Genomic DNA, 13,302 nt, shown 5'->3' on the forward strand with positions numbered 1-13,302 from the left:
CCAACAGAAATGCATTGAATGCAGCAACTGCAAAGGGAACAGTCAGCATTTAAAGAGAAATTACCAGGGAAATAGTGACCAAACTCCTGCAATTAAGTCGTGCAGGTATTACATTATGACAAGAGAATCAATAGAAAGATCTTTGTAAAGACAGGGGGCGCGATTCTCCACTCCCGCGCCGGTTGGGAGAATCGCCTGGGCCGCCAAAATTTCCAGGGACGCCGGTCCGACGCCCTCCCGCGATTCTCCCAAGCGGCGGGAACGGCCCGGTCGAGTTTCGCGGGCCGCAGGCCGGAGAATCGCTGGAGACACCCAAAATGGCGATTCTCCGGCACCCCCGCTATTCTGAGGCCCGGATGGGCCGAGCGGCCAGGCCAAAACGGCGGGTTCCCCCCGGCGCCGTCCACACCTGGGGCGAGATTCTCCGACCCCCCGCCGGGTCGGAGAATCGCCGGGGGCTGGCGTGAATCCCGCCCCCGCCAGTTGCCGAAGTCTCCGGCACCGGATATTCGGCGGGGGCGGGAATCGCGTCGCGCCGGTTGGCGGGCCCCCCCCGCTCGATTCTCCGGCCCGAATGGGCCGAAGTCCCGCCGCTAAAATGCCTGTCCCGCCGGCGTAAATTAAATCACCTACCTTACCGGCGGGACAAGGCGGCGCGGGCGGGCTCCGGGGTCCTGGGGGGGGCGCGGGGCGATCTGGCCCCGGGGGGTGCCCCCACGGTGGCCTGGCCCGCGATCAGGGCCCACCGATCCGCGGGCGGGCCTGTGCAGTGGGGGCACTCTTTCCCACTGCGCATGCGTGGGAATCTGTCAGCGGCCGCTGACGGTCCCGCGCATGCGCCGCCCGGAGATGTCATTTCCGCACCAGCCTGGCGGGGCACCAAAGGCCCTTTCCGCCAGCTGGCGGGGCGGAAATTCGTCCGGCGCGAGCCTAGCCCCTCAAGGTTGGGGTTTGGCCCCCAAAGATGCGGAGCATTCCGCACCTTTGGGGCGGCGCGATGCTGGACTGATTTGCGCCATTTTGGGCGCCAGTCGGCGGACATCGCGCCGTTTCTGGAGAATGTCGCCCCTGGTCGCTGCAGTCGTGGGCGGTGCATGAACTCTGGGGGGGGCGGCCTGTGGGGGGCCGAGGGGGGATCCTGTACCGGGCTTCACCTGGAATGTGGGGTGGCCCGCGATCAGTGCCCACTGATCGTCGGGCCGTCCTCTCTGAAGGAGGACCTCCTTCCTTCCGCGGCCCCGCAAGATCCGTCCCCCATCTTCTTGCGGGGCGGATTTGGACAGGATGGCAACCACGCATGCGCGGATTGGCGCCGGCCAACCCGCGCATGCGCGGATGAAGTCTGTTATGCGGCGCCGGCCGCGTCATCTATGCGGCGCTGATTTTAAGCGGGCGACAAGGCCTGGCGCGGGTAGATGACGCGGCCCCGATACTGGCCCATTGTCAGGGCCTGAATCGGTTGGGACCGGGGCCGTTCCGCGCCGTCGTGAACCTCGACGGCGTTCACAACGGTGCGGCCACTTCGGCGCGGGAGTGGAGAATCGCGCCCAGGGTCATATTAACCAAACCAATCATGTTTCAAATTAATTATTCTGCAACTCAGTGTTTCCTTTCCGAAAATAACTTTTTTCATCTCAGATTTTTCTAATGAAGTCATCTTTAACTATTCTGAATTTTACTTTAAAAATGTAGCTCAATATTCACAACTTTTCCCTGTATGGAGAAAATCATTTTCAGAAGAGATCAGTTGGACAAATTAATTGACATAGCATTATTCCAAAACAGGACTTAGGTTCAAAACCGCTTTAGACAGAGGTTGGTTATCTTTCCTGACAGCCAGCTGCAAGAGACTGATGTGGAATTAATCTGGATAATCTTGTCCAACTGGACATGGACCCACTGTATAAAACTGCCCACCATTTGGCACACATTATCAAAGTGGATATCTCTCACAGAAAACCTTATAGATGCTGCCATAAGAAATAGGAATATTTACGCTGGCACAGAAGTGACCTTCAAGTTAGGATACATTATTAGGTGCCTGCCGATCATTGCTCATTATTTTCGTTTGGTTTGTGGGAGCAATGTGGGAAAACTGAGTTTGCCACTAGTCAACGGATGACACTCCACATTGGTCCATCATAATATAAGATCCTGAGGGGTATTGACAGGGTGGATGCAGAGAGGATGTCTCCTCTTCTGGCAGCATCTAAATCTAGGGGCCATATTTAAAAATAAGGAGCGGCCCATTTAATAATAATAATCACTTATGGTCACAAGTAGGCTTCAACGATGTTCCTGTGAAAAGCCCCTCGTCGCCACATTCTGCCGCCTGTTCGGGAAGGCCAGTACGGGAATTGAACCTGCGCTGCTGGCATTGTTCTGCATTGCACGCCAGCTATTTAGTCCACTGTGCTAAACCAGCCCCTAAACCATTTAAAACGGATACTAGGCAAAAGTGTTTCTCGCAGTGGATCGTGAGTCTTTGGAACTCTCTTCCTGTAAAAGTGGTGGAAGCAGAGTCTTTGAACATTTTTAAGGTAGAGGTGGATAGAATCTTGGTAAGCAAGGGGATGGTAGGTTGTCTGGGGTAGAGATTACTATCAAATCAACAATGATCTTACCAAATGGCCGAGCAGGCAGGAGGGGTTGAATGCCCTACTCTTGCTCCTTGTCCATATAATCGTGAGATTGTTACAAGGAATGGTGTAATAATGGGGCAGCACGGTAGTGCAGTGGTTAGCACAGTTGCTTCACTTCTCCAGGGTTCCAGGTTCGATTCCCGGCTTGGGTCACTGTCTGTGCGGAGTCTGCATGTTCTCCCCATGTCGCGTGGATTTCCTCCGGGTGCTCCGGTTTCCTTCCACATTCCAATGATGTGCAGGATAGGTGGATTGGCCATGATAAATTGCCCTTCGTGTCCAAAATGGTTAGGTGGGGTTACTGGGTTTTGGGGATATGGTGAAGGCGTCGGTTTAAGTAGGGTGCTCTTTCCAAGTGCCGGTGCAGACTCGATGGGCCAAATGGCCTCCTTCTGCACTGCAGGGATTCTATGATTCTATGAATAGCAAATTCCTCCAAAAATGTTTTGCCAGTATTATAAGTAGAGGAAATATGAATTGGAAGTGGAGGCTTGAATATTCTGTTCCCATAAAAGACTTTTACAAGTGTTTATGTTGACTTGAATACATGACATTGAAACCATTGCAAGTTTCTACTCGCAAGCGTTTGTCATATTTACATCTGATTGTCTCAAGTTTTTGATTATAAAACTTCAACAAATCACCAGTGAACTGGATGAGAACACCCCAGTCAGCAGCAAGCAGCAGTGAAAGCCAACGATAATGACGTTCAAAAAGCTATGATTTAAAAATTTGTCAGTCAGCAAGATCTATCAATAAAGTAGGTGAACCAGTCAAACTGATCAACATATCTTTTGAAAATCTTTTCAGCCATTTTCTTGGATTCTTCACTAAGCTGAAAATGAGATTTGTTACCATAATAAAGACCTGGGGCGAAATTCTCCCCCAACGGCGGGATGTCCGCCGACTGGCGCCAAAGCCGGCGCCAATCAGACGGGCATCGCGCCGGCCCAAAGGTGCAGAATGCTCCGCATCTTTGGCGGCGTAGCCCCAACATTGAGGGGCTAGGCCGACGCCGGAGGGATTTCCGCCCCGCCAGCTGGCGGAAATGGCGTTTGTTTCCCCGCCAGCTGGCGCGGAAATGCGGCGCATGCGCGGGAGCGTCAGCGGCCACTGTCAGTTTCCTGGCGCATGCGCGGGAGCGTCAGCGGCCGCTGTCAGTTTCCCGCGCATGCGCAGTGGGGAGAGTCTCTTCCGCCTCCGCCATCGGTGGGCCCCGATCGCGGGCCAGGCCACCGTGGGGGCACCCCCCGGGGTCAGATCGCCCCGCGCCCCCCCCCAGGACCCCGGAGCCCGCCCACGCTGCCTGGTCCCGCCGGTAAATACCAGGTTTGATTTACGCCGGCGGGACAGGCAATTTCTGGGCGGGACTTCGGCCCATTCGGGCCGGAGAATCCAGCGGGGGGTCCCGCCAACCGGCGCGGCCGGATTCCCGCCCCCGCCCAATCTCCGGGAGCGGAGACTTCGGCGGGGGCGGGGGCGGGATTCACGGCGGCCAACGGCCATTCTCCGACCCGGCGGGGGGTCGGAGAATGACGCCCCTGAAGAGGTACAAGAAAATAATAGAACTTTCTTGTGTTTGAAGTTTAGACAATGATTCTGTGGGAGCTCTGTACATTTTTGACAAATTCAGAAGTTCGCAGACGTCCCAGAATGTTAAATCTGGGGAAAATAAACTGTCACAGTATTTCATTTTATTTTCCTAACGATTTTAACTTTGATATTTTTTTGAGGTAAGTTTGAACAGAAAAACAATTTTTTGAGGTTTTTTTCTTACAGGGGGACAAAGGCAGAATCTTCACATTTTTTCCTAAAAACTTTCAAAGCATCATCTAACAGAAGCAGAATTGACGTCTGTCATTGTAAATCATTGGTCCCTAATTATACGTGGTACAGTATATGATGTAGCGCTCTTTCCCTTACAAAACCTCCTTTTCACTGTGAGCAACATTATGGGAGAAAATATTTATCAGAAAACTATAACAGCCAAGGAATGGAATGGATAGAGAATTATTTAAAGAGATATTTTGATATCAACATAAATATGTGCTTATGAATAAAGTGGTTGTATAAGTCATGTTTTCCATTTTACCAGTGAAGATCGACTCATCGAGAAGAGACGCAGCCCAACAAATGGAAGAAAATGTTCGAAGAAGACCATGAACTGTGATGATGGTAGGTCTGTGTTTACAATAGAGTGAAATTACCAGTCCCAATCTCAGCACTAAATCAGCTTTAAATACTCACAAGGAGCTCACAATATTGAATTGACCCAATGTAAAGTGCAGCAGGAAATAGCACACAGCTGCACCTCTTAAAGGTAGAACCTGCTAAGTGGGCTTACGGTATTGTGCACAATGAAAGAGATCTCTGAAGCAAGGAGCTCGTCGGCCTCACTTTCTGGGGGAGGTTGCTTCTTTCGAGGTCCCCTTGCTAGAAAGGCTAGCAAGAAAGGTTGTCTTTGGTGAATGCCAGTTTGCCTTCGTCTGTTAAAATAATGTTCAGGTTGCTTGGCAGGAGGACTGGAAACAAACGTGAAAAAACATTAGCCAGCATCGTATCATATCAAATTATCTATCCCACTAACTAATTCCTTTCATTTTTTTAACACGTTGACTGAGGTTGACTACATGGTCCTCAGAAAGAGGTTTTTCATAAGCATTGCCTGCATTCATGCACCACAACAAATTAACCTTTATTACCAGTGCTTGAAATGTATTATGTGAACATTTGGAAAGGTGACCCCACAAAGCGAGCCTAGCATGTCACTAACGCAGCTGATGCACAATGCAGGGTGACCTCTAGGTTTCCATTAGCCTGTGTGCTTTTCCTGCATCTCATTACTTCTGTTTGCAGGACAAAACTGTTCATAACAAAAGAGAGCAGAGCTGAATTAGAGGAGAATGCTTTCTGTTCAAGCCCCTCACATGTTACGAGTGTGCTTCACTGAACAGCGAGGACCTGGGCTGTGGGGAGCTGGAAAGCTCCAAGATCAGGAAAGTACCATTTTTCTCTTGTGACCTTCCTCCCCTCCTCCTGTGCACTCACCCATTCACGCGCAGGCGTTCCAACGAAACATTGTGCATCAATATTGGCTAACAGTTAGCTCTTTTTTTTAACCACCACACTAACACATGGTTCTTTTATCTCAATAGGTGTGCGAAGAAAAAGGCGACACCTCACAACACACTGTCCCCTACTCCATCCATGTCAAGCAGCAACACAGATACATCCACCCACATCACTGATTAAATTAGTTTGCCGCGATGGCCACTTCTCCACCCATCGCTGCACAACTTTTCACTGTGCCCCACATTCTTTTTACTGCAAATGTGTTTTTTGTCAAATTCATCACAGCCACACAGAGGGCTGGAGTAAATTTCTTCAGTTTGGATAGTTGTTACAGAAAAACTAATTGGTCTAGATTTTCCACTTGGTTGTGTTGCATTTTTGGTTACAATTCCCCGATATCAGCGCAATTCAAGGCTGCATGATTCTTTGCACTAATTTAAAAGCATTGTGCTAAAAGCAGAGCCCATCCACAACGCTTGCAGTTGAGGGTTTCTGCTAATTCTGTTTGTTTGCAGGCCTTCAAAGAGGCTCCAAAAAATTAAGCTGAAGCTTATGGGTGGAAGAACAATAAAAGGCATGTTTTCAAAGGTTAGAATTTTTTTTTAAATTTACTACCGACTTGGCTGTTGTATCCCAATCTAAATAGAAAATATTTTTGTATATATTTTTTAAAAGTCATTTGCAGTTGTTTGAAATTGGGTTACTCACAGGTGGTGAGCACCCTGAGTTATAGTGTTTATTTTTTTGTGGCAAACCTACTTTCAGCTGTCTTAGTCAAACTTTGACAATATTAAGTGTCTGAAGGAATATATTTTAAAATCAAAACTTTTTTAAAAAACCATTGGCCTGGATTTTCCTGACCAAGTTTGACACACCAGCTCAAGGTCACTTGACTTTGGACGGGAGTTTCATGGCTGTAAAGCTTCGCTGTTTATGTTTTAAAATGGACATCGATGGTGCTGGTCCAGGGCAGGTCAGTTCGAGCAGAAATCCGAGGACAGAAAAATAACTTTTCAAAAACAGCTACAATTTGTGCCAGAATCACCCATCCCACCTAGGAGAGTATGCAGATTCGGAATGGCTGGAGGCAAATTACTGCAGGTACAGTGTCTGAAAACCAGCAACCTCGGTTCACGTCAGTATCTGATTTCAGGAAAACAAAGATGGAATCTTAATCCAATTAATCAGAGACACTTAAAACCAAGTGAATAAGGTAGATTTTATTAAAGTTTGAATAAACAATGCATAATAGTGAAGAAATAATGTTTGAAAAAAATTAATTAAGTAAGGCTGACAGACCAAGCAGGAGATCAGGCCAAGCTGGGTTTGGTGGGGTCAAGAGTCACTCAGCCCACTTGGATTTCGGGAAAAGACCGTTGCACAAAGCTGAATTGTTCCGATAAATTATTTTACTCATTAATGATAGTTAAAATTGACATATGGCCGTTTAAATATGCCCAGTTGTTGGACAACTCCAGAGGGAGATGAGACACTGAGCGGAATCTTCCTTTGGCAGTGAGGGTCTCGCCGGTTGACTGGAGAGACAGCTAATGACCATGCTGCCCCTTCTTTGGAAGTCAACAGGGTCACGGAAGATGCTGTGTCTGCTGTCAAAACAGCACCACCCCCGCCTCCCTTTGCCCAGGGTCTCCGGAATGGAGTGAGGAGTTTTCTTGGGCTCAGGGTTGCGGGAAAAAAGAAGCAGGAGGGTCAGAAGCAAGGGCAGGGCTGTTATTGGCCAACCCTTGCTCCACGTCCATGCTCTCGATCGTTCGCAAATTAGCACAGATTTAGGGAACCCCAGCCCCTCTGTCTCCCCTCCCCCCCTCCAGCCGAGCCTCCACCCCCACCTCCAGCTGGCACGCAGCCTACACAGTTCAACCAACCAGACCATATATCAGCAGGCCTGTCTGGAGCTGAGAAAATTGGAGCAGAGGTGGAAAGAGGCCTTTAAGTGGTCAATAATTGGCCACTCAAGAAGAGTTGGAGAGCTGGAAGGTCGACCATAGGCCTTCCCAGCAAGAAGTTGCTTCCGGCGGAGGTGGGAAAATATTGGGTATCGGTTCCGATACCAAACCACCAAATATTCAGGTGCTCCTGTATTCTTCCTCGCTTTCTACTCGGGCACTTGTACCAAATTATTTATGGCATCTGTGTTCTGTGTACCGTGGTTGACGCTTAACTGCCCTTCTAAAATGGCCGAGAGAGACACTCAATTTAAAAACACTTGGTGATGGGAATAAATGCTGGCCTTGCCAGTGATGCCCACACTCCCTGAAAGAATAAAAAATAAATTAACTGCGTACAACCCCCTTGAAATGGAATGCATATTGCAAATTACAAATTGTACTGGGGCAGCTCAGAGTGGAGCATGGGGTGGAATATTCTGCCAGTGGGATTTTCACTTAAAAACCTTCACTTAAAGCAATTCACAAGTCAGAAATTACCCTTTACATATCATCTGTCCATCAGCTTTGAATAGCCCCATTTATAGAGGCAAAAGTACATTTCTGGCAGGAATCAGGGGCATTGTACAAGAGCACAAGAATGATTTTAATATTACGATGAAGATCTCACTGGTTTTGAGGAGATCATTGTCCACTTTCATTTGCCTCAACTCCCGAGTACAAGAGCAGCACAATATTTCTCGAATAACATGGCTTGTTCTGACGCAACAAAACAGTATGGATAATTGGAAAATATAACTTTTAGTGCGACCTATTTCACAGAGTGGCACCATTTGCCTATTGGATGAATGTTTTATTGAGTTTTCAACAAATATCGTGTGTGTTTTCCTCGAATAAGATATGGCAGAGGCAGGAGGAATATATGAAGGAGGGGAATGGCCAGAAGATTAGATTGGGGGGACCGGTGGCAAGAGGATTAGATTGGAGGGGAATGGCAGGAGGTTTAGATTGGGGGGGGCGGTGGCGGGAGGATTAGATTGGGGGGGAACTATGGTGGGAGGATTAGATTGGGGGGGTGGTGTTGGGAGGATTAGATTGTGGGGGCAGTGATGGGAGGGTTAGATTGGGGGGGCAGTGATGGGAGGGTTAGATTGGAGGGGCGGTGGTGGGAGGGTTAGATTGGGGAGGGCGGTGGTGGGGGATTAGATTGGGGGGGACGATGGTGGGAGGATTAGATTGGGGGGCTGGTGTTGGGAGGATTAGATTGTGGGGGCAGTGATGGGAGGGTTAGATTGGGGGGACAGTGATGGGAGGGTTAGACTGGGGGGGCAGTGATGGGAGGGTTAGATTTGGGGGGTGGTGATGGGAGGATCAGAATGGGGGGCGGTAGTGGGAGGGTTAGATTGGGGGGGGTGGTGGGAGGATTCGATTGGGGGGGGGGGAAGATGTTGAGAGGGTTAGATTGGGGGGGCGGTGGTGTGAGGATTAGATTGGAGAGGACGGTATTGGGGGGGACGATGGTGGAAGGATTAGATTGGGGAGGGCGGTGGTGGGGGCTTAGATTGGGGGGGACGATGGTGGGAGGGTTAGATTGGCGGGCGGTAGCGGAGGATTAGATTGGGGGCGTGGTGGTGGGAGGATTAGATTGGGGGGCGGTGGTGGGAGGACTAGATTGGGGAGGGCGGTGGTGGGGGCTTAGATTGGGGGAGACGATGGTGGAAGGATTAGATTGGGGAGGGCGGTGGTGGGGGCTTAGATTGGGGGGGACGATGGTGGGAGGGTTAGATTGGCGGGCGGTAGCGGAGGATTAGATTGGGGGCGTGGTGGTGGGAGGATTAGATTGGGGGGCGGTGGTGGGAGGACTAGATTGGGGAGGGCGGTGGTGGGGGCTTAGATTGGGGGAGACGATGGTGGAAGGATTAGATTGGGGAGGGCGGTGGTGGGGGCTTAGATTGGGGGGGACGATGGTGGGAGGGTTAGATTGGCGGGCGGTAGCGGAGGATTAGATTGGGGGGCAGTGGTGGGAGGATTTGATTGGGGAGGCGGTGGTGGGAGGATTAGATTGGGGGGGCGATGGTGGGAGGATTAGATTGGGGGGGCGATGATGTGAGGATTAGATTGGGGGGGTGATGGTGGGGGATTAGATTGGGGGGGTGGGAGGATTAGATTGAGGGGCGGTGGTGGGAGGATTAGATTGGGGGGTGATGGTGGGAGGTTTAGATTGGGGGGGCGGTGGTGGGGGATTTGATTGGGGGTCGATGGTGAGAGGATTAGATTGGGGGTCGATGGTGGGAGGATTTGATTGAGGGGGAAATGGTGGGTGGATTTGATTGTGGGGGTGATGGTGGGGGATTAGATTGGGGGGGACGATGGTGGGGGATTAGACTGGGGGTTCGTGGTGGGAGGATTGGATTGGGTGGATGATAGTGGGAGGGTTAGATTGGGGGGGCGATGGTGGGGGATTAGATTGGGAGGGCGGTGGTGGGAGGTTTGGATTGGGGGGGACGATGGTGGGAGGATTAGATTGGGGGTGCAGAGGTGTGAGAATTGGATTGTGGGTGTGGGAGGATTAGATTTGGGGGGCAGAGGTGGGAGGATTGGATTGTGGGGGTGGGAGGATTAGAATGGGAGGGGACTGGTGGGAGGATTAGATTGTGGGGGTGATGATGGGGGATTAGATTGGGGGGGCAGTAGTGGGAGGATTGGATTGGGGGAGGCGATGGTGGGAGGATTAGATTGGGGGGGCGACGGTGGGAGGATTAGATTGGGGGGGTGATGGTGGGGGATTAGATTGGGGGGGCAGTGGTGGGAGGATTAGATTGGGGGGGCAGTGGTGGAAGGATTGGATTGGGGGGTGCGAGGATTAGATTAGGGGGGCGTGGTGGATGGATTAGATTGTGGGGGCGATGGTGGGAGGATTAGATTGGGGGGGTGATGGTGTGAGGATTAGATTGGGGGGGTGATGGTTGGGGATTAGGTTGGGGGGGTGTAGGTGGTGGGGGATTAGATTGGGGAGGGCGGTGGTGGGAGGATTAGATTGGGGGGACGATGGTGGGAGGATTAGATTGGGGGGGTGATGTGAGGGACTAGATTGGGGGTGGTGCTGGGGGATTAGATTGGGGAGGGCGGTGGTGGAAGGATTAGATTGAGGGGGCAATGGTGGGAGGATTAGATTGGGGGGGTGATGGTGGGGGATTAGATTGAGCAGGTCGGTGGTGGAAGGATTAGATTGGGGGGACGATGGTGGGAGGATTAGATTGGGGGGGTGATGTGGGGGATTAGATTGGGGGGTGGTGCTGGGGGATTAGATTGGGGGTCGATGGTGGGAGGATTTGACTGAGGGTGCAATGGTGGTGGATTAGATTGGGGGTTTGATGGTGGGGTATTAGATTGGGGGGCAGTGGTGGGAGGATTTGATTGGGGAGGCGGTGGTGGGAGGATTAGATTGGGGGGGCGATGGTGGGAGGACTAGATTGGGGGGCGATGGTCGGAGGATTAGATTGGGGGGGTGGTGGTGGGAGGATTAGATTGGGGGGTACGATGGTGGGAGGATTAGATTGGGGGGTGATGCTGGTGGATTAGATTGGCGGGGCCATGTTGGGAGGGTTAGATTGGGGAGGGCGGTTGTGGGAGGGTTAGATTGGGGGGGTGGGAGGATTAGATTGGGGGGGACGATGGTGGGAGGATTAGATTGGGGAAGGTGGGAGGATTAGATTGGGAGGGCGGTGGTGGGAGGATTAGATAGGGGGGGTGATAGTAGGGGATTAAATTGGGGGGGCGGTGGTGGGAGGATTAGATTGGGGGGTACGATGGTGGGAGGATCAGATTGGGGGGGTGATGGTGGGAGGATTAGATTGTGGGGGTGATGGTGGAGGATTAGATTGGGGAGGTCGATGGTGGGAGGATTAGATTGGGGGGGGTTGTGTGAGGATTAGATTGAGGGGTGAGAGGAGGAATAGATTGGGGGTGATGGTGGGGGATTAGATTGGAGGGGTGGTGGTGGGGGACTAGATTGGGGGGGTGGTGGTGGGAGGATTAGATTGGAGGGGTGGTGGTGGGGGATTAGATTGGGGGGGTGGTGGTGGGAGGAATAGATTGGGGGGGCGATGGTGGGAGGATTAGATTGGGGGGGCGGTGGTGGGAGGGTTAGATTTGGGTGGTGGTGGTGGGAGGGTTAGATTGGGGGGGACGATGGTGGGAGGATTAGAATGGGGGGGGCGGTGGTGGGAGGAATAGATTGAGAGGGCGGTGGTGGGGGATTAGATTGGGGTGTGGTGGTGGGAGGATTAGATTGGGGGGGTGGTGGTGGGAGGATTAGATTGGGGGGGTGGTGGTGGGAGGGTTAGATTGGGGGGGACGATGGTGGGAGGATTAGAATGGGGGGGCGGTGGTGGGAGGATTAGATTGGGGGGCGGTGGTGGGGGATGAGATTGGGGGGACGATGGTGGGAGGATTAGATTGGGGAGGGCGGTGGTGGGGGATTAGATTGTGGGGGTGATGGTAGGAGGGTTAGATTGGGGGGGCGATGGTGGGAGGGTTAGATTGGGGGGTGATGGTGGGAGGGTTAGATTGGGGGGCGATGGTGGGAGGGATAGATGGGGGGGCGATGGTGGGAGGGTTAGATTGGGGGGTGATGGTGGGAGGGTTAGATTGGGGGGCGATGGTGGGAGGGATAGTTGGGGGGGCGATGGTGGGAGGATTAGATTGGGGGGGTGGGGGTGGATTAGATTGGGAGGTTGTTGGTGGGGTATTAGATTGAGCGGTACGATTGTGGGAGGATTAGATTGGGCGTGCGGTGGGAGGAATAGATTGGATGGGACGGTAGCGGAGGATTAGATTGGGGTGGACGATGATGGGAGGATTAGATGGCGGGGGGGGTCTTTGGAGGATTAGATTGGGGGGGACGGTAGCGGAGGATTAGATTGGGGGGGGGCGATTGTGGGAGGATTAGATTGGGGGGGTGGTGGTGGATTAGATTGTGGGGTTGGTGGTGGGGTATTAGATTGTGGGGGGACGATTGTGGGAGGATTAGATGGGGGGGACGATTGTGGGAGGATTAGATTGGGGTGGTGGTGGGGTTTTAGATTGGGGGGGACAATGGTGGGAGGATTAGATCGGGGGGGACGATTATGGGAGTATTTGATTGGGGGGGTGATGGTGGGGGATTAGATTGGGAAGGGCGGTGGTGGCAGGATTAGATTGGGGGGTGTAGATAGTGGGGGATTAGATTGGGGAGGGCGGTGGTGAGAGGATTAGATTGGGGGGACGATGGTGGGAGGATTAGATTGGGGGGGTGATGTGGGGGACTAGATTGGGGGGTGGTGCTGGGGGATTAGATTGGGGAGGGCGGTGGTGGAAGGATTAGATTGAGGGGGCAATGGTGGGAGGATTAGATTGGGGGGGTGATGGTGGGGGATTAGATTGAGCAGGACGGTGGTGGGAGGATTAGATTGGGGGGGCGATGATGTGAGGATTAGATTGGGGGGGTGATGGTGGGGGATTAGATTGGGGGGGTGGGAGGATTAGATTAAGTGGCGGTGGTGGGAGGATTAGATTGGGGGGTGATGGTGGGGGATTAGATTGGGGGGGTGGTGGGAGGATTAGATTGGGGGTTGGTGGTGGGAGGATTGGATTGGGGGGACGATGGTGGGAGGGTTAGATTGGGGGGGCGATGGTGGGGG

The 13,302-nt window shown here is 52.2% G+C and overlaps 1 protein-coding gene across 1 annotated transcript in view; it reads left to right on the plus strand.

The window, feature by feature from the left end:
• Positions 1 to 13,302, plus strand: part of LOC140411239 (uncharacterized) — a 233,364-nt gene that overhangs the window by 22,835 nt on the left and 197,227 nt on the right. Inside the window, exons 3-4 of the mRNA XM_072500354.1 lie at positions 8 to 105; positions 4,738 to 4,817. Coding sequence (XP_072356455.1) covers positions 8 to 105; positions 4,738 to 4,817 — 178 coding nt within the window. The remainder of the gene's footprint in view (positions 1 to 7; positions 106 to 4,737; positions 4,818 to 13,302) is intronic.

This window comes from Scyliorhinus torazame, chromosome 1, assembly GCF_047496885.1.
Source record: "Scyliorhinus torazame isolate Kashiwa2021f chromosome 1, sScyTor2.1, whole genome shotgun sequence".
Classification (NCBI taxonomy): domain Eukaryota; kingdom Metazoa; phylum Chordata; class Chondrichthyes; order Carcharhiniformes; family Scyliorhinidae; genus Scyliorhinus; species Scyliorhinus torazame.